The 18,642-nt window shown below is 56.9% G+C and overlaps 7 protein-coding genes across 7 annotated transcripts; 3 read left to right on the top strand and 4 right to left on the bottom strand.

Annotated features, from left to right (window-relative positions):
- Positions 1-9: 9 nt before the first annotated feature.
- On the bottom strand, positions 10-1,255 carry DICSQDRAFT_38851 (F-actin capping protein alpha subunit; the record flags this gene model as incomplete). Its single annotated transcript, XM_007370082.1, has 6 exons — positions 10-382; positions 472-612; positions 672-724; positions 783-905; positions 976-1,091; positions 1,174-1,255. Coding segments are annotated over 6 exons (888 nt in total), but the record flags the coding sequence as incomplete, so codon positions are not given.
- A 695-nt stretch (positions 1,256-1,950) lies between these two features.
- DICSQDRAFT_129674 (uncharacterized protein) lies at positions 1,951-3,333 on the bottom strand (the record flags this gene model as incomplete). The annotated part of the gene is made up of 2 exons (XM_007370081.1): positions 1,951-2,274; positions 2,338-3,333. 2 exons carry the CDS (start codon positions 3,331-3,333, stop codon positions 1,951-1,953), a joined length of 1,320 nt encoding a protein of 439 aa, XP_007370143.1.
- A 981-nt stretch (positions 3,334-4,314) lies between these two features.
- On the top strand, positions 4,315-6,524 carry DICSQDRAFT_183393 (uncharacterized protein; the record flags this gene model as incomplete). Its single annotated transcript, XM_007370080.1, has 3 exons — positions 4,315-4,345; positions 4,408-6,178; positions 6,257-6,524. The coding sequence occupies exons 2-3, from the start codon at positions 4,515-4,517 to the stop codon at positions 6,522-6,524; spliced, it is 1,932 nt and encodes a 643-aa protein (XP_007370142.1). The 5' UTR covers positions 4,315-4,345; positions 4,408-4,514.
- Positions 6,525-6,824: 300 nt separating this feature from the next.
- Positions 6,825-9,697, bottom strand: DICSQDRAFT_157544 (aspartic peptidase A1). Its single transcript, XM_007370079.1, has 6 exons — positions 9,424-9,697; positions 9,279-9,367; positions 9,160-9,219; positions 8,040-8,774; positions 7,750-7,981; positions 6,825-7,690 (listed from the first exon to the last, which is right to left on the bottom strand). The coding sequence occupies exons 1-6, from the start codon at positions 9,639-9,641 to the stop codon at positions 7,387-7,389; spliced, it is 1,638 nt and encodes a 545-aa protein (XP_007370141.1). The 5' UTR covers positions 9,642-9,697; the 3' UTR covers positions 6,825-7,386.
- A 191-nt stretch (positions 9,698-9,888) lies between these two features.
- DICSQDRAFT_92682 (acid protease) lies at positions 9,889-12,566 on the top strand. Its single transcript, XM_007370078.1, has 8 exons — positions 9,889-10,307; positions 10,371-10,459; positions 10,512-10,571; positions 10,631-11,052; positions 11,109-11,149; positions 11,200-11,410; positions 11,469-11,529; positions 11,586-12,566. The coding sequence occupies exons 1-8, from the start codon at positions 10,078-10,080 to the stop codon at positions 12,008-12,010; spliced, it is 1,539 nt and encodes a 512-aa protein (XP_007370140.1). The 5' UTR covers positions 9,889-10,077; the 3' UTR covers positions 12,011-12,566.
- A 264-nt stretch (positions 12,567-12,830) lies between these two features.
- On the bottom strand, positions 12,831-14,359 carry DICSQDRAFT_140641 (uncharacterized protein). The gene is made up of 4 exons (XM_007370077.1): positions 14,148-14,359; positions 14,020-14,085; positions 13,555-13,887; positions 12,831-13,370 (listed from the first exon to the last, which is right to left on the bottom strand). Exons 1-4 carry the CDS (start codon positions 14,317-14,319, stop codon positions 13,099-13,101), a joined length of 843 nt encoding a protein of 280 aa, XP_007370139.1. The 5' UTR covers positions 14,320-14,359; the 3' UTR covers positions 12,831-13,098.
- Positions 14,360-16,271: 1,912 nt separating this feature from the next.
- DICSQDRAFT_112146 (aquaporin) lies at positions 16,272-18,362 on the top strand. Its single transcript, XM_007370076.1, has 9 exons — positions 16,272-16,531; positions 16,591-16,714; positions 16,842-17,129; positions 17,189-17,227; positions 17,276-17,414; positions 17,469-17,540; positions 17,596-17,661; positions 17,726-17,786; positions 17,849-18,362. The coding sequence occupies exons 1-9, from the start codon at positions 16,347-16,349 to the stop codon at positions 17,937-17,939; spliced, it is 1,065 nt and encodes a 354-aa protein (XP_007370138.1). The 5' UTR covers positions 16,272-16,346; the 3' UTR covers positions 17,940-18,362.
- Positions 18,363-18,642: the final 280 nt, after the last annotated feature.

Below are 18,642 nucleotides of genomic sequence, written 5' to 3'. Positions count from 1 at the left end.
CGAAGGCTGGCCAAACACGCCCTTGCTGTTCGTCAGCTCCGCGCCGAGTTTGTAGCCGAGCACGCGGTCCCAGTCGAGCTTCGAACGCGTCATGGGTAGCGCACGGCGGAGGCCCTTGAACGTCTTCTCGCCCATCTCTGCGTACGCCTCATTGAGCGACGTCTGGTACTTGCCCTCTTCGGCCTCGACGAGCGCTAGCACCTTCGACGCCGCGGACGCGCCGCCCGAGGGCGCGATCGCAGGTGGTAGAGCGAGCGAGACGGTGTGTGTGGTCGAGAGTTGAACGTTTCCCTGCTCGTAGTAGTGCACGTTCACGAGGATCCTGCCCTCGAGCGTCTTTGTGGAGGTGTCGATGGTGTATTCGGAGCGCCAGCGACCGGACCTGCGTGACGTTAGAAATGCCGGAGAAAATGAACCAAGATGCGGCGTCGACGCCAGGGTCGAGGCGGAGAAATAGAGGAAGAGACATACCAGTAGTTGTTCGGGTTGTACTTGTTCGCAACGATCTGGATCACGAAGCGTGTACTTGAGCCTGCTACGGGGAAGACGGATGCAACACCATCGTGGTAGTGCGCTTGTAGGTATTGTAATGACGCATTCTCAAGGGCGGCCCTTGAGCCTAAGCCTCAATCGAGGGTCCTGACACATGACACAAAGAGAGAATGACATACCGGAAGGGCTCAGACTCAGCATCGGGCTCATAAGGCTCTGGGTCCGAGGATTCCTAGAGTTCAGCAGAGTCTCAGAGCTACAGCATGCACGGATGACGTGATTGGACACACCAAGCTCAGATGGTCGAAACGGAAGCTTGTCCTTGACCGTGGATCCCAATACCTATCCTGTGACAACTCCCCATCTTCATCCTCTTCCGCACCTGGTATCCTCGCAGCACTGCTGACGATAGACTGTCCACGCCATGCAATCAGCCGGTTGCCCTCCTGTTGCAATTTTCTGAGTGGTGCACAGCGTACGCACCTGGTGCTGGTGTCCTGGTACCTCCGCAGTCGTAAACTGCGTGATGTTGTACTCCCTCAGCGCGGGGAGCACGCCGGATTGCAGGGAATCATCGTCCGAGATGATGTTCCGCACATCTGGCGGAATCGACGGGGTTCAGGTCATGCACGCTCCAGCAAGACGTCCAAGTTCGGTTGAGCGATGAGCGGGGGTATTTACCATTGAGCACGTCATTGATCTCTCCTGGGGGAGATTGGAGAAGAAACTTGGAGGCGGCCTCAATACGTTCCGCAGGATCCATCGCTGAATCCGAGGTTCAGGAAGGGATGGAAGTGCTTCAATATCTTTAAACGGCTTCGCGCCCGGCCCCGGGCGTAGCGTCCTGCGGTATGGGCGCTCAATGAAGCGCCATACTGGCAGGCCACCCTGCCATTTCGAGCGGGGAATCCGTGCTTCATCTTCATGATCACTGACATTGTCATCAAGCGAAACCAGCTCCTCATCAAACCATCGCAAGCCATCTGACGCGACCTCATGAAATCCCTTATAGAGCTTAGTGCCATCAGACGGGCTGTGGTCGACCTCCGCGATGACTGAGTAGACCAGGCGATGCGACAGCTGCAGCAAGTATGCCGCACAATTGTCGGTAAGTATGAATGCCAAATGGATGTTTTAATCCTAATAAGGGACTGAGGACTCGCGCAGAGATGTGCCGCGAAAAGACTGTTCTTTTGGGAGGGAATCCAACGACTAGTGAGTGTGCGAAGGGCTAGAGAGACTGGGTAAATCAGGAATGGGAAGCCAAAGCCTTAGATGCAAGTATTCACTACATCAGATTGTCGTGTCCGAGGAGTCCATTTTGCCGTCTATTCCAATATAGACTTCACTGATATGACGTAGTCGGGTTCTATCATACCCGTTCGCCCCAATACAGAGGTTCATTCGGAAATTCATGGGAACTGAGAGGTCAAAACATTGACAGTACGACCAACTGCTCTACGCGGATGCCCCTGCAAGACTCGCACCCTCGCTCGAAGCCGATGCTACGGGAATTTCACTGCCACTGCTACGAGGAGCCATAGAATAGTGCACGACATCTCTTCTCCATCCATCGGGGCCGACGAGATGCATTTCGGAGGCTTGTCTAGATGACCTCAAGAAACAGCTGACATGTTCGTCCAGAGCCAGATCGCGGAGCTCATCCCAAGGAGTCACGAGTAGGCCACTTTCCACGTCCATCTGCGGCTCTGCTTGCGACCAATCCAGCGTTAAGCTGAAACGAGCTGGCCCAAGTGAAGATAGCACAATGTCGACGCAGGTCTGCAGAAGGCATACAGGCTGATGAACATCCACGTTACGGAGGAATTCTTATTGAATACGCACCAAGAAATCTTCCATGTGTTCCGCGTCTTCATGCGGTTCTCCAACGATGACGCGGAACTCCAGAGACTCTAGTGATTGAAGGGCAGTCTCTTCGCATAAAAACTCGAAGTTCCAAGTGTCAACGAGCCACGCGGTGCCGACAAAACCGAGCACAACGCGTCGAGGCCGAGCACACATCATCAGCTCCCGGATCATGTGGGCTTGCGCGGTATCCTCGGGCGAGCAGGAGAAGGGGTAGGGCATGAAAATCCCAACTATCTCAACTTCATTCACGGGGCAGGTCAGTCCTAGCATGTAGAGATCATCCAGTTCGCCTTCAACTTTGTCCAGTGAGCGCCAGGTATCGTATTGGACTTGTTGAGCGATGGACAATCGCCGATTGTCCGATTCGCCAGAAGGGTGTAACACATCCGTTGTCCTGAACGAGATGGCGAGCCTTAAGAGGTTCGGGAAAGCTGCGACATAGATCGAGACAGCAGGCTTTTCGATGTTACCCAGGTTAAGCGTGGTCATATTGAGATATCGCAGTCCATGGAGAGCGTGTATCGGCAAGTCAGTTCTGAAGGACTGGAGGGTCAGATGGAAGGGTTGCAGAAGCAGGATTGGATCGTTGTCGGGATGGAGCAGCGGGAACTCGATGCCTTCGCGACAGTTCTTGCCTTCACGGAATAGTTTGACGTCCAGTAATGCTGATTGCATACGGCGGATCATGGACCCACAGTTTCTTCCGAACCCCTCGAGGAAGATGCGCTTCAAAGTTGTGAGAGAGGCTATGACGAATGCGAGAGGAAGGTGAGGAGAGAGCAACCTGTTCGCGTACGACAAGTCCAGGGAAGTGAAGTATGTCGCCTGCAACCGGATCGAGTACAATGTCTCTGCCAAATACCAAACGACCTCGTCTGAGGGATGAGGTCCGAGGGAGAGCTCCAGATTGGTGAAGAAAGGTAGACGGCGATAGGCGTAGCCATCGCGACGGCTTGCCACGAGGAAGGCCATGAAGGACACAACGCAATCCTCGTTCCCGATCACGACTTCCCCGTACAGAAGGTACCGAGCGAGCTCGAGATTTAGGATACGACATGTCTTTGTCAGCTGCGAGACAGTGCGTCGATCTAGGTGGGGTACCACAGAGTGCAAAACATCGATGTTGAGTGTAGCATAGTCCATCTAGTCGTCATAAGCACTAAATATCATCCTTTACGAGAGTTTTGGCTTACTTCTTCTTACCTCACAGGGTCATAGATGGCTTGGGACTGTGTAGAATCGGACGAGGTGGGAGATCTCAAGGCCCGGGCAATGAATCGACGGTGGAAATTTTATGAGTTCACATCAAGACAAAGTCTCTTTATATGACTGAGCGCATGCCATATTGGTCGGACTCTTTTATAGTCTGCACGAACAATGAGTCCCAGAACAAAAATGACAAGATGAAGACAAGGGCGTACTATCCGAGATGTATGTGTTGGTCCGCCTCATTCAAACATCGCGTTTCAAGGCTGCCCACCTTGTGGCATGGAAGTTAGTCCCACACAGCGGCCGGGATGTCCCTGCAACTATCGTGAGTTGATTGTGATGATTGAATGAACGAACAGAATGCATGAAGCTGGGAGCCAGGGCACAAGATGCCGACCCAACGGTGTCATCTGCAGGTTTTGATCAAACCACTGAGGCCACGCGCGACGGGACGCGTGGTGGTAGGCGCCCAGACGCGTTTCCGAGGGTGCAGTGCTGCAGCTTGGACGAGATCTGCCTTCCGCAGCTGCCTGCTCACAATAAATGCCCTGCCTACCCTGATCGTACCTTCTTTGAATGGCTGTAAGTGACTTCTGCCACGGTCGCGCGCGGCGGTAGCTCACGTGCCAGGCAAAGTCGTATGCACTCACCAAAAAGTGCCCGTACGAGACTTGCAGTTACGTCTCCACCTCCCCAAACGTCCAAGCTAACGAACACAACGTCAGCTCCCATGTCTCCAATATCCACAGAGGTACCACTAAGGTGTGGTACGGAAGTACGTCTGCGGCGAATCTCATACTTGCGCACTCATGATTTACCTGCCCCTCCAATACGTAGCATCTCAAGTGACTGTCCATCGCGACGTCAAGACCGGCCTCCTTGCATGCCCTTGTGGGGAGTTCAAGCACAAGAATGCGGACAGAGTTCGCACGCACGCAAGGAACATGCATAAAGGCAAGGGTGTTACATCCTCAATCGCGCGAGGTTCCAGTCCAAGTCCAGCGACCGTACCAGACGACCGTACCTCTGATCCTAATGACCGGGAGATGGAACAAGAGCTCAGTCCACGCTCTGCGTTCGCCGCAAAGCGCAATCTCAAACTCCAAGATTCACGATATCGTGGCGTAGACCCAAACAGGAACAAGATGCATGTCGGAGGTGGGGAGCACTCCGCGTCTGCGGCTTCCTCAGTGTCCACTTCGCACGCTGATCCTTTTGGGACGCGTATCGTGTCTTCCAAACGTCACGCAGAGGATCTCATACCTGGTCCCTCCAAGTTGCGCCGCGTGAATGACATGCCGTCGGTCTCCTCTCACAAGCCAGGCAATGCAAGCTCTTCCAAGATCGCCAGCATCTCCTCTCCTGGTTCATTCTTCGCTTCTACTTCTGCTTTACCAAAGCTGAAGGCGATCGTAGCTGCATCGGTCGCGTCCGTCTTTCGCTCGACGTCCGCCTCAACGAAACGCAAGGCCGATGGTGATCTTCCTGGGCCTTTGTCCTTCAAGGTCCAGCGTGTCAGCAGTGGTCGGTCCGTCTCAGACTCGAAAGCCAAGCTCGCGAAGTCCGTGTTCTCAATCACTCCAATACGTGACTCATCCGTACGCAAGTCCGAGGATGCGAAGAAGGAGCCGCATGCTGCTGCTCCCATCATAAGCGATCCGTCACCTGCGTCCACTTCCAGAGCTAGGCAGGCACCCGGCGTTTCTGCGGGGTTCCCGCCCAGGCCTCGCCCCCTCGTCAAGCCAGCTAACATCATGGCGCAATTGGACGCTCAGAAGCATGCCCGGCCGCGTCCCGTAGCAGGCGTGGATGCATCCTCCATCTCATCTGGATATTCCACCTCAACCCGTAGCTCCTCGGCGACTCCCGCTCCCGCCTCTCACACGGCTAGCGGGATACATCCTTCTGGGGCTCGTATGGAGCCCCGATGCAGCGATTGTGGGGGGATCATCGACCCCTACGGCAAGAACGGCATGTGCACTATGTGCTATCGCGAGTCGCTCCCTGCGGCACCTGCGCCCGACCCTGAACGCGCACCTCGCTGCGTGTCGTGCGGAGTGAAGATGCTAGGGAAGAGGGACCAGTGCACGATGTGCCAGCTCAAGGCCCTATCGCGCAAGATAGAGAATACACAAGAGGCGTCGAGAGCACCCAAACCTCTGCCGCCTCGCCCTTCAAGCGTAACTAACCCCATGGGCAAGCTGCCAGCCCCGGCACTCGACCCCGATATCCGCTCCACTTCAAAGCAGCGCAAGAAGCGTGTGTCGAAGCAGATGCGCCAGCGCGATTTCGAGCGTTGGTTCGCGAAATGGAAGGCCGCGCACTTTGCGGGCAAGAAAGATAGGAAGGTAGCGGACGACAAGACGGACTGGTGGCGCGTCGAGACGACCCGCAACCAAGGCGGAGTGTGCTACTCGACGCCCGACGCGTTCTTCGCCGCGCTACAGGACGCGCTCGTGCAGCATAAGGTCCGGATGGCCGGACCTGGAAGGGAGGCGGCGGGCGTGCTCGAGTTCTATGGGAGCTACTCGATCGTGGCGCAGCCGAAGATCGCCGAAGTGGCGAGGAAGGACAAGCTCCGGCAGCAGATGGAGGACTTGGGCTTCCGGTGGGTCTCCACTTCTCATCTCCTTCCTCTCTTCGTTGCGTGGCACCGTTGCTGAGATTCGTCTTTCCACTGATACAGGCTGGACAACGCGCTGATGGGGCATTGCCTGTTCAAGTACAAGAACGAGCACGGAACGATGGACCACGTATACAAGTACCCATGTACGTGCGGCGGGATGCCGCCCAAGAGGGCGGATGACGAAGTGCGGCATGCGCATCGCATGCCGGACGAGAGGCATGCTGGAAAGAGGTGCGGAGGGACTATCATGGTCATTGTCGGCGAGGACAACGCCCTGCTTGCGTACGGGATCCGAGGACAGCGCATTGCGGTAGATATCGTGCATTGAAGACGCTGCGCACTGGCTGTATGGAGCGTATGCTATGGTCCTTCTAGTTGCACATATGATACCGCTCAGCATATCGCTGTTTTGATACCTTAGACACCTGAACAATAGTTCGCTTCGATCTGCTGGCTATTAAGGTTCTCAGATTCTCCTGGCGTAGCTACGATTCCTTGGAGCAACCAGGCTGACTGGCCGAGCTCGAATCACCTACGTATGGCTTCCAGCCCGCCTTGAACCGATAGGTAGTAGGTACAGGGGACTCTTCTCGACCGTCGGTCCTGACTCCACCAAGAATAGGATGATGGCAAAGCAAGGTGACCCTGCCTGTTCATTGTTGTACACATGACCAACCCAAGACGATCGAAACGAGACAATGACAAATCGTAAGTAAGAGGGTGGAAGGACCCACACGCCTGTAGCGATGCAGACGGACTACCTAAGGAACGAGCAGCCTGTCCACAGGCGCGATGAAGAGATTATCAAGGAGTTGAAGCAGTGTACGAGCTACGATAGCTGCTCCAGATGATATGCGGTGGTATTAGAGCAGAAGGGGGAAAGAAGGAAAGACCCCGAAGAACGCGGGACTGCCAGCGGTTGAGAAGTACCCAAGAAACCGGGATCGCTGCAGGATGCGAGCAACAGATTATGTAGGTATAATACAGGGAGGCAAGCGAGCGAGGGACAAGCAGAGGCAGAGCGACGATGATCGAGCTACAGCAGCGGAGGTGGAGGTAGGATACGACGTAGGCTAGGTGAGGCAATGGAGGCAGTAACACAACTTCTCGAAGTCCGAGTCTCTTCTTCACGGAAGTGCAGGTGGCGACCCGGGGGACGAGTCCATGGATGCGCACAAGCGGAGGAGGAATCACACGCGGGTGCGGCTGGACGCGTAGGAAGCCCGGTACTCGGAGTCGCGGTAGACCGAGTCGAAGTGGGGCTTGCTGTCCCCCATCTCCATCGCGCTGTCGTTGGCGTGCATGAACGAGACCTGATGAGCGGCGGGGGAGCGCTGCCTTGTGTCGGGGAGACGTATGCTTTTAGACTTCGCTTCCCTCTTCTTGCGGCGGATGACGCAGCAGCGCCAGACGACGAGGCCAACGACGATAAGGACAAATGCAAGGCAACCGACGAAAATGTAGGGCCAGCGACTGAGGATCATCTCTTCGTACCTACACATAGACGGAGTGAGTGAGAACGGGTGGAAGTCCGGTCACCTTCTCGTACTTACTGCTTCTTCTTCTCGGCCTCAGAGATAGGCGAGTGCTTCATCTGGGAAGCGGGAAGGAGGGCGTGCGCCGAATTACCGGTAGTATCGACCCCGTTCAGCCGCACTTGAACGAAGTCCTTGTGCGCCGCATTCACATCAGTGAGAGGTAGGAGCTGAATGAACGGATCGCCGCGGTCGGCGGCGGTGTTCTCCATGAAGTTGCCGTAGTCAAAGAGCGTGTACGTGTTACGCACTACGCAGACTTGCGTCAGCGCCGAATTGAATATGCAAGGGGATGCTGCACAACGTACTGAATGCCATGCCGAGAATAATATCGTACTCTCCCAACAAACTGAACGCCGACGTGATCGGCTGGAACGTTCCGACGCAGACGGGGTTACCTGTCGAGTCGACCATGTCGAAATCGCTGCTCGAAACATCGAGAGGGTGAATGGGGTATTCGATGCCGCCGAACTTAATCGTCAAGTTGATGAGCTGGTCGCAAGGCACCGTCCAGACCTGCGATGCCTCGTTGTACTCTGCACCTTGGACACGTCCGTAGATGGCGTCCGACATCGCACGAGGCACTTGGGGAAGGGTGAAACCCGAATCGAATACCGCGACAAGCTGGCCATCGGGCGCACTCGGGACAATCGAGTCGATTTGGATGGGTTGGCCGTCAGGGCCAATGACGCCATTCACGTCCGTCAATACCTGCCAGTGCTGGTCTTCGTCAGTTAGCTTGTGCACCTTCGTGACGGGCAGCTTGGGCATGCTCGTGATATTGGGGTACTGGGGGAGCGTCTCCGAGATTGTCAGTTGACCCGTGGCGGGACTTGTTGGGTCGCCTTCGCGATTGAGCAGCACGGTAAGATAGTTGGCGTTAGTAGTATTTTGGGTGAAAATGCGATCGAGCACGCTGTCTCCAGTTGCATCATCAATCTTGTCCCGGATAACGGATCCTGTGTTAGGACCCAAGCCAATGAGGCCCTCGTATCCCTGTGAGGAAATGTCCACCGAGAACGAGGAGGTATCCTGGACCAGCACTGTGGGGATGCATCAGCAGCTGAACACAACCTGCCAGAACGGATGTGTCAAATAGCTATATAAAACTCTCAGAACGGCCATTAGCGCCTTGTGCCTGGTCGCTGGATAGATTGGCTGTTGGCAGACTGCATTCTTCTAATGCATTCTCTCAGGGACGAGAGCAAGCTCAACATGAATGTCTAGCATCCCGCTCTACTGATAGGTGACGTGAATCTGGGAGCATAGTGGCGACGTCTTGGAAGCGAAATTGCGATCAAACATGGGCCAGACTAGCAACACGAAGAATGCACCAGGTCAGGCTGGAAGTGGATAGCTCGTTCTGTCCACCGGAAGACCAAAGGCGAGCGAGATGCGGCGCAAGACACCAAGACAGAGAACACTCACAGAATGCCTGGTCAGTAACGGTATAGTTAGCGAACTGCAAGTCTGCAGTATATATGTCACCTGTGCAGAACATGTATTTAGTAGCAAGCGCGGCTGATGCTCGCGGCTGACGTCCTCACCTGCGGCCTTCCCCACAGCATAGCTCAGGGAAACGGATTTCCCGACATCTTTGGAGTTCGGAATCGAGCCAGTCACCCATAGGTCAGAGCTAGAGGGGATTAAGTATTCCTCGAAAAGATATAGCGACGGGCTGAAAGTGTTTACCTGCCGGTATCCAACAGAACGGGGATTTGACGACCACCGAGGGTGATATTGGCAATGTATTCTGAGTTGTGCGTGTTGGCGACGGAGGTGATATGTGAAATGTCGCGAGCAGTTAGGGCGTTTGCGCGTCGACGCACATGGACGTCGAAGGTGAGCGCATGGACATGAGCATCGAGCTCAAGGAGGAGTAAGGAAAGGACAGGAAGGAAAGACCACATGCGGTCTATATTTCCAGAGCCGTAAGGAATGGGATGCCCAAGGCTTGAGGGCGGTGTGGGATATTGAGACGAGGGAAGTGGTGGTTGCTGGTGAGGATGTCAGAGACAGGGAGAAGGGACCCGGGTGGGCGGCAGTGCACTTGGCGGCGTCGCATGCCCATCCCGGGTCTCGTCCCTTTTCGTCACGCGACTACTCTCCTGCTTTCAGAGCCTCCTGCTGTACAGCTGCGTTCAAGTTCGTTGATTTCGGATTTCAATTGCGTATGGAGATACCACTGTTCAGACTGCGTTGAGAACAGGCTCCACCGAAACGAGGTTGCGCAGTGGCCGTTCTGCCCGGCGTTCTGACAGCCGCCTGGACCGTGGTACCGCCATGCCCACCGCCACAAGCAACGCAGTATCCCCAGTCTCTTGATACCCCTTCTATCTGACCACAATGAGGCCTGCATCTCTCGCGATACCCTTCTTGTTTGGCTTGGCTTGCGATCTTGCTAGTGCTGTGCGGTTGAACATTCACGGAAGACCTCGAGCTCGCCCTACCTCAGAGCTAGCACGGAGAGCAGGTATAGTTGGAACATCGTCCGTGTCCGACGTTGGGGATGTAGAGTATACTACGGACATCACTCTGGGTGGCAAGAAGTTCACTGTCCAGATTGACACCGGAAGGTACGTGTTTATCACACACTGAGACTTGGCACAGCGATCGACATACGTCTGGCGCATACGTAGCTCCGACTTGTGGGTGGTAGGGGATGTACCAAACGCTCAGAACACGGGAAAATCCGCTAAGGTCACCTATGCCGTAGGTGAAGTTGAGGGTAGGCAATCGACTTGCGTTCGTTCGATACATGGTCGACAGCTACCTCGCAGGTTCCATCATGACAGCAGCGCTGGACTTCACGGGAAACACGGTGTCCGATCAGGCGTACAGTACGCATATACCCTTGCTTCTCCCCTGATTCTCCCATCTAAGCTGCGCGTGCTCATAGTCAGTGTCTCCGCTTCACAAGAAAATCCCGATGGGAGCGGCCTCATAGGACTCGGTCCTAACACCGGTTCTCAAGTGTCTGAGGCGATAGGTACTTCGGCTGGAGACGCTGTGCTGGACAGAATATTCAAGCAGAATACCTCCACTCCAAACTACATCACCGTATTGCTAGGACGAGTCGACGACCCGTCAGAGTCGCCTACCGGTGACATTACTGTTGGAGAAATCATACCTGGCTACGAGGCAATCACGCCACAACCCCTCCTCAATGTCTCTGTGTTGTCCAGCCAGAACTCCGTGAATCAGCATTGGCAAATCTTGCTTGATGCGGATGGCATCGTTGGTCCGGCAGGCAATAACGTGATTGACCAATACAACGTCCAGACCGCTGTTAGCTCGACGTCTAACAAGAAGCAGTTGACGGTGAGCTACTCTTTGTGTTTGACCTCGACACCGCTCCTTACGCTCGCTTTTCTTAGGTCGTATTAGACACGGGGTACTCTTTACCTCAGGTTCCGTCGTAAGTACTCCCGGCTCCCTGCGCAGGGCATGCTGCTCAGACCAGTGCAGAGCGGTAGCGGAGGCGTTCTACAAAGACATCCCGGGCTCGCAGCTCGTTAGCCGGCAGGAAGTCAGCGGTAACATCTGGCAGCTCCCATGTGACAAGGAGGTCAATGTCACATTCAAGTTCGGTGGGAAGAGCTTCCCTATCCACCCCCTAGACGCGAATATCGACCTCAATCTGACGGATTCGAGAGGCAATCACGTATGTTTTGGTGCGGTACGTCTGACGTATGAATGCTCTCGTGACACTGTCATTGCTCACCGACGACTACTAGTTCCAGCCCATGAGCTCCCAAAGTGACGCCACGTACGACGCTATCTTCGGCATGGCTTTCCGTACGTGCTCGGAGTCTCCGCTCATGTCTCACCACAGCTGACACTCCCCACCGCAGTTCGCAATGTATACACCTACATCAACTTCGGCGACTTCGTCGAAGGCTCCACAGACAAGACCAAAGAGCCCTACGTCCAACTCCTGTCCACGACCAACAACTCGGCCGACGCCCACTCCGACTTCGTCAAAGTCCGCGGCAACTCCCCCTGGACGCCTGAAGGCGCGTCCCTCGGCGACCGCATCCGCGCCCACCTCAAGCTCGTCATCGGCCTCTCGGTCGCTGCCGGGCTGCTCATCGTCGGGGGCATTGTCGCGTGCTGCGTCACGCGCCGTCGCAAGGGCCCCCGTGCGCCCTTCTTCCAGATGGGCCAGACCTACCAGCCGCTGCACGAGCCCGCACCCGAGGCATACAACATGCACTCCGTGGGCTATCAGAGCGGGTACCAGCCTTCGTACTCGAATCCGTGGGATGCGCGCTACTGATTCGGGCGGTCGACTGCTCTTAGCTGAGACGGCGATGCGGGGTCGAGCGGCTCGGATCCTAAAGATGGTGCGTTGGGGGAACCTGGAGAGGACTAGAGACAGGGGTCCGGGGAAGCAGTGGGGCGCGCTCGTGCCCCGCAGGACGCGGGCTAACTCTACCTGGAGCGGTACGTGAGGCGTGGAGGAGATGGTGGAGGTGGAGGTGGGTCGGCTTTCGAAGCGTTGCGGGTGACGAGGCCGACGATCGCGTGGCATGCGCCGATGCGCCGCTGCGCCTTGGGATCTCCTCGAATCTGGACGCTTCGGTCCCGACACGCGATCAGAGTGGTGATCGCGGCGCAAGGCACCACCCTCGATCCTGTTTTTCTCTCATCGGCGAGCGCGGCCGCCGTGGCCCGTGATTTTGGTTTTTGGTTGACATGACCTGCGTACGATAAACGGACTCCTATGTATGACCGACGCATGCTGAACTGGACAGTCTCACCTCTCGCTGTAACCGTACTAGTACTGGCATATGTATGTAGTCTCTCCCTTCGCTTTTGCTGCGACTGTCTTCAGGCACTTGAACATTCTGGACCGTGGATCGTGCCTGGCGACTGATACAATGTCGACCTGTCGTTCTGACGGCCGATGTTGGGAGAGCTTGAACATTGAGGCTCGAGCAGACTCCGGGAGTGGTTAAATCCCGGTCCGAGTTCCGAGACATAGCAGGGCCAGACCTTCGGAATTTGCGGTCGAGATTCAACGAACGTCGTCCTCCGGCGTATACATGATGTCGCGCCATCATTACTCACAAGGCCCGCATGCAAGTCAGACATAGGGGCCATCAGAGTATGTTCGTTTCATAGGGAAAAAAATATCGTACATAGCACGAAGGGACAAGTAGGTGAGATTCGAAAACCTCAGTGGTGGTTCACAGCAGAATACGGGCATAGAACTACATTAGAGTCGTAGAAGTCATTCAGGCATCACCATTGCGGCGTCACACCAATCCTGCCCCCCTCCTGATGACATCCACCCAGTCCCCCGTTCATAGACATCGTGGTCCGACGCAGCCGACGACATGTTCCTCGCGTCTCCAGAGCCATCTAGTGTCCCTCGGCATCGAAAACCATGCCGCCGTGCCGGATGTCCATATGGTCGCCCTCTGCGGTGGGCACATACGCATTCTCCGGAAGCCCACTCTCGTCGACGCCCTCCGCGGCCTCGATGACCTCATAGAGCCGCGAGGCGACCTCGGGTGGGGGCACGCGCCCGCCGAGTATGTCACGGGCAGGAACGGCAGAGCCGTAGAAGTCCTTGTTCGCGTCCTTGCGCTCGATGAGGACCGTGCCCTCGAGCGAGAGCCCAGCGAAGAGACCTGTGCGGGTAGGTTACGTCAGTCGCCGCGTCTTCGCCACCCTCTCTTCGCACTGGCAGCGCTGCGCAGCCCAGATACACGCGTACAGAGCCCAGGAAGTTCCGAGGGGCAGCAGGATGACGTAGCAGGGTGACGCGAGAGAAGGGCTCACGCGCCGAGAAAGAGCAAGAGACAGCGAACGCACCCTTCGACTTCGAGTACGAGAACATGGGCGCGGGGTGCGCCAGCGTCGCCTGCACCGCGCCCCCCGTGCCGATGGGGCCCGCGGCGGCGGAGATGTTCCCGCCGATGGTGACGTTCCCGCCGAGCGCGAACGCGCGCACGGCCTCCTCGCTGTTGAGCACGATCACGAAGTCGGTGATGTCCGCGCCGATCTGGAGCCCCCAGCCGACGCCGCCCGTCGCGATGCACGAGGGCGCGGACCACGAGCCGTCGGGCAGGCGCGCGATGACGATGCCCGAGCCTGCCTTGCCGGAGAAGACGAAGCCGGCCTTGATGACGGAGAAGATCGCGAGGCCTGCGTGTGGGATGACGCAGATGCGAGCCAAAGTGAAGGCCGGCGACGGAGGAGGGGGGACGGTTGGGTAAGTGCTGCGTCGTGGACACGGTGGGGACGAGGAGAAGGAGAGAAGGGGTGGGGTGTACGTACCGCGTGCGCGCTGGAGGACGACTTTGGGGATGGAGTTGAGGGCGGACTCGGGATGCTCTGGGTCGGCTGGACGCCAGTCGTATTACTATTCGCAGGCCGCAGAGGACGTACCCTCGAAAATAACGTACCGAGGAAGCTTTCAAGGATCTTGGCCGCTTTCTCAGCCTCGCCGGGGAGGGTGAATCCCTGGACGAAGTGCTGGGATTCGTTCGCGAGCTTGTTCGAGCCCTCCTTGAGGAAGGCGGACGCCTGGATGCCGGCCTTGGTTGCGCCCTTGCGGAACTTGTCTAACATAGACATCTGGGAGTGATTCGGATGGTAAGCAGATTGCTGTGAATACGGCAAGGATAGTCGAGAAGAGCGAGTGGAAGCCAAGGACAGCCGCGAAGAGGCCACTGCCGCCGCCGCCGCTGCGCACAAAGGCGCCCGTTACGCCACGCCTAACCAGGGACCAGGGTTAAGGTTCGGAAGGCACTCGAACGGGGCTTCGAGAAACAGGCATGCATATGCGCACGAGCTTCGAAGGCATTCGAAGGATGCGAGGGCAAGGTAAACTGGCGTTGCAGGGTGCCAACGTAAATGGATCCCAAGGCAGTAGAAGAGTTGATTGTGTTGCTTGACGTATTTCGGACAGAGTGCGAGGAAGATTGCAAGTCATCCGAGTGACTCGGCGAAATGCTATCGTGATCGAAAGCGGGAAGTGTTCTATCGCTATGGCAAGCCATGAGGTGCAGGAACCGGACGAGAATAGACGGACATTCGCATGCACTCGACGTTACAGGGGCCAGAGAGGCTCGGAGTCCATAGGATGGGAACTCACATCTTCCTGCGGTCACAGACCGCAATAACCCTGCCTGTAGCGGAGCCGCCGACTGCCTCGTGACGGCCGCGCTCCGATCTACAGACTTCAAGCACAGGCTGCACAGATTATAGGCATGTATGGTCCGATCACATTGTGGCGCGTGCCTCGAGTCCGAACTGTTGCCTCAACTTAAGCGATCGAGGCACCCGTAAAATCAAGCGCTTAGGAGCCGCCGGAAAGTAACGACTGATAGTACAATACTGGAATCAGTGGAGGGGCGGGAATGCGTGGTGTGTTGCTCGCTCGAGACATCGCTAATCGCCTCCGCAAGTCTCTACACGTTCTCCGGTACGTATTGTGTGGGTAGGCGGCCATCCGTAGCGGAAGAGGATGCGATTCTTGGAAAGGGGGAGAGTCCCCATGACCAGCGGATTCATCACCTACGGATAGACTAAAGCGTCGTATCAGCGCCGAGAAGAGAGCGTGACAGGATACGTCTTGCGGTCTCGTCAGAACTACATACGTGCGAAAGAAGATAGGATACTCTGGAGGTGATCAGACGGATCCGGATATGTGCAAGGGGAGAGGATAAACGCATTGAGGGCAAAATGGACGCTGCGCGGTATGAGGATACAGAGGGTGGACATGTACTTCCGTCACGCTGGTCATACATGCGACATGTCAAAATGTGTCCCTCGATATGCGGCGAACGACGAAAGTCGACGGAAAGCCGAGCCTAGCACCTGGACGGTGATTGGGAGACGTATACGTACGATTTACGACAGAGTCCTTGGCGGATCACACGAAAAAACCTCAAGCAAAGAGTCTAATCAAGTTAAACGGAGCGTCGCACTGGGAGTCACTGTAGCTAGCAACGGCCGTAAGGGTATGGAAGAGCAGGGCACAATCGGGAGGCGTGGTTTGCTGGGCAGGATATTACGTTGCGGAAGGCGAGACGGGCTCATGGCTCGGGACGCGCCTAGAATACCTCAATGGAGGATGAGAGAGCGTGAGAAAGGGAGGATAATCGAGAACGTCGGACGCAAGAGGCAGCCGCGGCCGAGTTCACGGAGGGATCTGATGGGATCTGGTGTGGCGCGCGATCAGGGCCGAAGAGCCGGATGGGTGGGGAAAGAGATGAAGCTTGCCTCGGCCGGGGGCAGCCCACGGGGTGCACCAGCTGCTGCCCCAGCTGCTGCACCAGCTGCTGCACCAGCTGCTGCACCGGCGACTGCAGCTGTTCATTCTGCACAACATCAGCAGCCTCGCGTCATGCCATCACTCCCCACCGTCCCGACTGTTCCTCCGAACTCCCTCGGCCGTTCTCTCCTATGCATCACCGGTGCCCGTGTTTTCTTTTTCAGGCCCAGCTTGCATCTACTTTTTAGCCCGCACCAGTCACGCTCTCCGTAGATAACCTCTTTCGCCCTGTCCTCGACTCCTCCAAGTATTTATTGCCCGCTCTCCACTGCGGTCCTGTCCTCAGTCCCGACTCCCCAGTGTTCCCCCTTCCTCGAGCAGCATCATGTCTTGGCGTTCTATCCACTTCAAGCGGTCCCAACCCTCCGCCGAGTCCAAGGAGAGCCGCGCCCATCACATCGAAGATGTCGACGCCTCTACCCAGGTTAGCCATTCCACCGCCAACGGTCATGTCGACCCGGATCTCCTCGCCCACTACACCAAATACCCGAACAGATGGTCTCGGGTCCGGTGAGCACAACGCCTCCCAGGCTCTCATCACTGTGTGAACTCACCCCCTATCTTTCCAGCGAGTGGATCCGGGAGCCCGCCGCCGAGTTCTTCGGCGTCATGATCCTCATCATCTTCGGTGCTGGCGTCGACTGCCAGACACAGCTCTCCAAGAACGCGAACGTTGGTTCGATGGTCTACGGCGTGAGTACCTACGCCTCCTTCGTCATCCGTCCCCCGTAAACGCCGTCGGCGAAACTCTATTCGTCAATGATGGCTCGATCGCATCGCTACATGGAATAGACGCTCATATCCGCCCTGCGCTTCACAGGACTACCTGTCCCTCAACTTCGGATGGGCCGTCGGCACCGCTTTGGGCGTGTGGGTCTCTTCAGGCATCTCTGGAGGCCACATCAACCCCGCGGTGACCATTGCGTTCGCAACGTTCCGGGACTTCCCCTGGCGCAAGGTCCCAACGTACATCTTCGCCCAGCTCATGGGCGGACTGTGCGGCGCCGGGATCATTTACGCAAATTACATCCATGCCATCGATCTCGTCGAGGGTGGACGACACATCCGCACCGTTCCCGGGACCGCCGGGTTGTTCTCGACGTACGCTGTATGTCTGATACGTAGTCTTGCAGTCGTTTATCGTCTACTGACGCAGCTGTTTACCAGCTCCCGTACATGACCTCTGTGTCAGCGTGGTTTGATGAGGTGAGTTGCGTTGATATTCCTCGCTTATCTGGCCTAACGTCGCACCAGTTCCTCGGTACCGCCGTGCTGCTCATCGTCGTCTGTGCTATCAACGACTCGAGGAACGGCCCCCCGCCCCCGGGTCTCGTCCCCCTCGTCCTCTTCATCCTGATCCTTGGCATTGGTGCTGCGTTGGGAATGCAGACTGGTACGCCGCCTTGCCGTCGAAGCCTTGACCATTTTTGACGCATCGTCCTCATAGGCTACGCCATCAACCCTGCGCGTGACCTCGGCCCCAGGCTTTTGACCGCTATGGTCGGCTATGGAGGTGCCGGTAAGCAGTGTCGTGCGCGCTGCCTTGCTCCACCGTGCTGATTCATGTGTGTTAGTCTTCTCGTTCAGGAGCCAGTACTGGCTGTGGTGCCCGGTCATCGCTCCCATCGTTGGTGCGCTCGGTGCGTATCCCGTCTACGGTATCGTCGTCCCCCACATCGGTGACTAACACGCCCACCACAACAGTCGGCACCTTCTTGTACGATCTCCTATTCTTCACCGGCGCAGAGTCTATCCTCAACAGGCCGTACGTCCTTCTATGCCCCCTTGTCGGGTGCAGAGCTCATACTGACGTGCTCCGATGAACAGTGACAAGCACGCTCGGGCACTCCACCAGCGCGCCATGGACACCGAGCGGCACCCTGTCCCCGCCGGCCTCAACGCCCTGGAGATGGTCTAACCCACGAGCCACGACTTCATGAATCACGACCCGCACGGACTGTTATCTGTCTATCCTCTTCGTCGTAGATAGGTGACGCAGAGCCCCCCGTGGGGGCCGTCACGTTTTGGTCCGTGCATAGTTCCCGCTCATGTCCTCGTCCCCTTCCTCCTACATACCCTTTACCCCTCACGCGCTGTCGCCGCCATCATCCGGTCGGGTTCCGTCGATGATCATGAAATAGTTCACGTTCACGTCCCCATCACGACCGCTATTGTTACAAAACCGTACCCCCATATCCCCCACCCACCCCCTCCCCATCCATCACCCCCATATCCCCCCTGGACCCCCGGCGGACATGCTACGTGCCCCTCGTCGCCTCCCCCCGCTCCGGTCCCCTGCATCGTCCCGCGCCCCCTACCATACTAGCATTCTATACTCGCCGTCCCGCTCTCCGCCCCGTCCGTGCCGTCGCATCTCGTGCTCTCTCTCCTGTCTTTCGGGTACTGGTGCATCTGTTGTACGATCGGCGTCCTGTACTACTAGCTTCTTCATCTCGCCATCCTCTATCTCTATCCTCGGCGTAGGAGCCTTGCCTGTGTGGTGTGCCGTCGTGAGCTGTGTGGCCGGGACGATAGGTGGGTGAGGACTGGCTCTGGTCACGTGCTCGATGGGGCTGCTCGCGGCGAGGGGCACAGTGATCAACCGGTCCTTGGGACACTGC

Source organism: Dichomitus squalens, assembly GCF_000275845.1.
Source record: "Dichomitus squalens LYAD-421 SS1 unplaced genomic scaffold DICSQscaffold_61, whole genome shotgun sequence".
Taxonomy (NCBI): Eukaryota; Fungi; Basidiomycota; class Agaricomycetes; order Polyporales; family Polyporaceae; genus Dichomitus; species Dichomitus squalens.
The sequence above is the reverse complement of the archived record's forward strand: the minus strand, read 5'-3'. Positions and strand labels throughout refer to the sequence as shown.

Excerpts from the sequence above, each read along its gene's own strand:
- DICSQDRAFT_92682 (XM_007370078.1), top strand. The coding sequence starts at position 10,078 with ATGAGGCCTGCATCTCTCGCGATACCCTTCTTGTTTGGCTTGGCTTGC. Across the intron at positions 10,460-10,511 it reads TGCCGTAGGTGAAGTTGAGG|GTTCCATCATGACAGCAGCG; the intron begins GTAGGCAATCGA and ends GCTACCTCGCAG. Across the intron at positions 11,530-11,585 it reads TATCTTCGGCATGGCTTTCC|TTCGCAATGTATACACCTAC; the intron begins GTACGTGCTCGG and ends TCCCCACCGCAG.
- DICSQDRAFT_157544 (XM_007370079.1), bottom strand. The coding sequence starts at position 9,641 with ATGTGGTCTTTCCTTCCTGTCCTTTCCTTACTCCTCCTTGAGCTCGAT. Across the intron at positions 9,220-9,278 it reads TGCTGTGGGGAAGGCCGCAG|GTGACATATATACTGCAGAC; the intron begins GTGAGGACGTCA and ends TGTTCTGCACAG. Across the intron at positions 7,691-7,749 it reads GAGGCCGAGAAGAAGAAGCA|GTACGAAGAGATGATCCTCA; the intron begins GTAAGTACGAGA and ends GTCTATGTGTAG.
- DICSQDRAFT_140641 (XM_007370077.1), bottom strand. The coding sequence starts at position 14,319 with ATGTCTATGTTAGACAAGTTCCGCAAGGGCGCAACCAAGGCCGGCATC. Across the intron at positions 14,086-14,147 it reads GATCCTTGAAAGCTTCCTCG|CCGACCCAGAGCATCCCGAG; the intron begins GTACGTTATTTT and ends ACTGGCGTCCAG. Across the intron at positions 13,371-13,554 it reads CTCGTACTCGAAGTCGAAGG|GTCTCTTCGCTGGGCTCTCG; the intron begins GTGCGTTCGCTG and ends CTACCCGCACAG.
- DICSQDRAFT_112146 (XM_007370076.1), top strand. The coding sequence starts at position 16,347 with ATGTCTTGGCGTTCTATCCACTTCAAGCGGTCCCAACCCTCCGCCGAG. Across the intron at positions 16,532-16,590 it reads AACAGATGGTCTCGGGTCCG|CGAGTGGATCCGGGAGCCCG; the intron begins GTGAGCACAACG and ends CTATCTTTCCAG. Across the intron at positions 17,228-17,275 it reads TGTCAGCGTGGTTTGATGAG|TTCCTCGGTACCGCCGTGCT; the intron begins GTGAGTTGCGTT and ends ACGTCGCACCAG.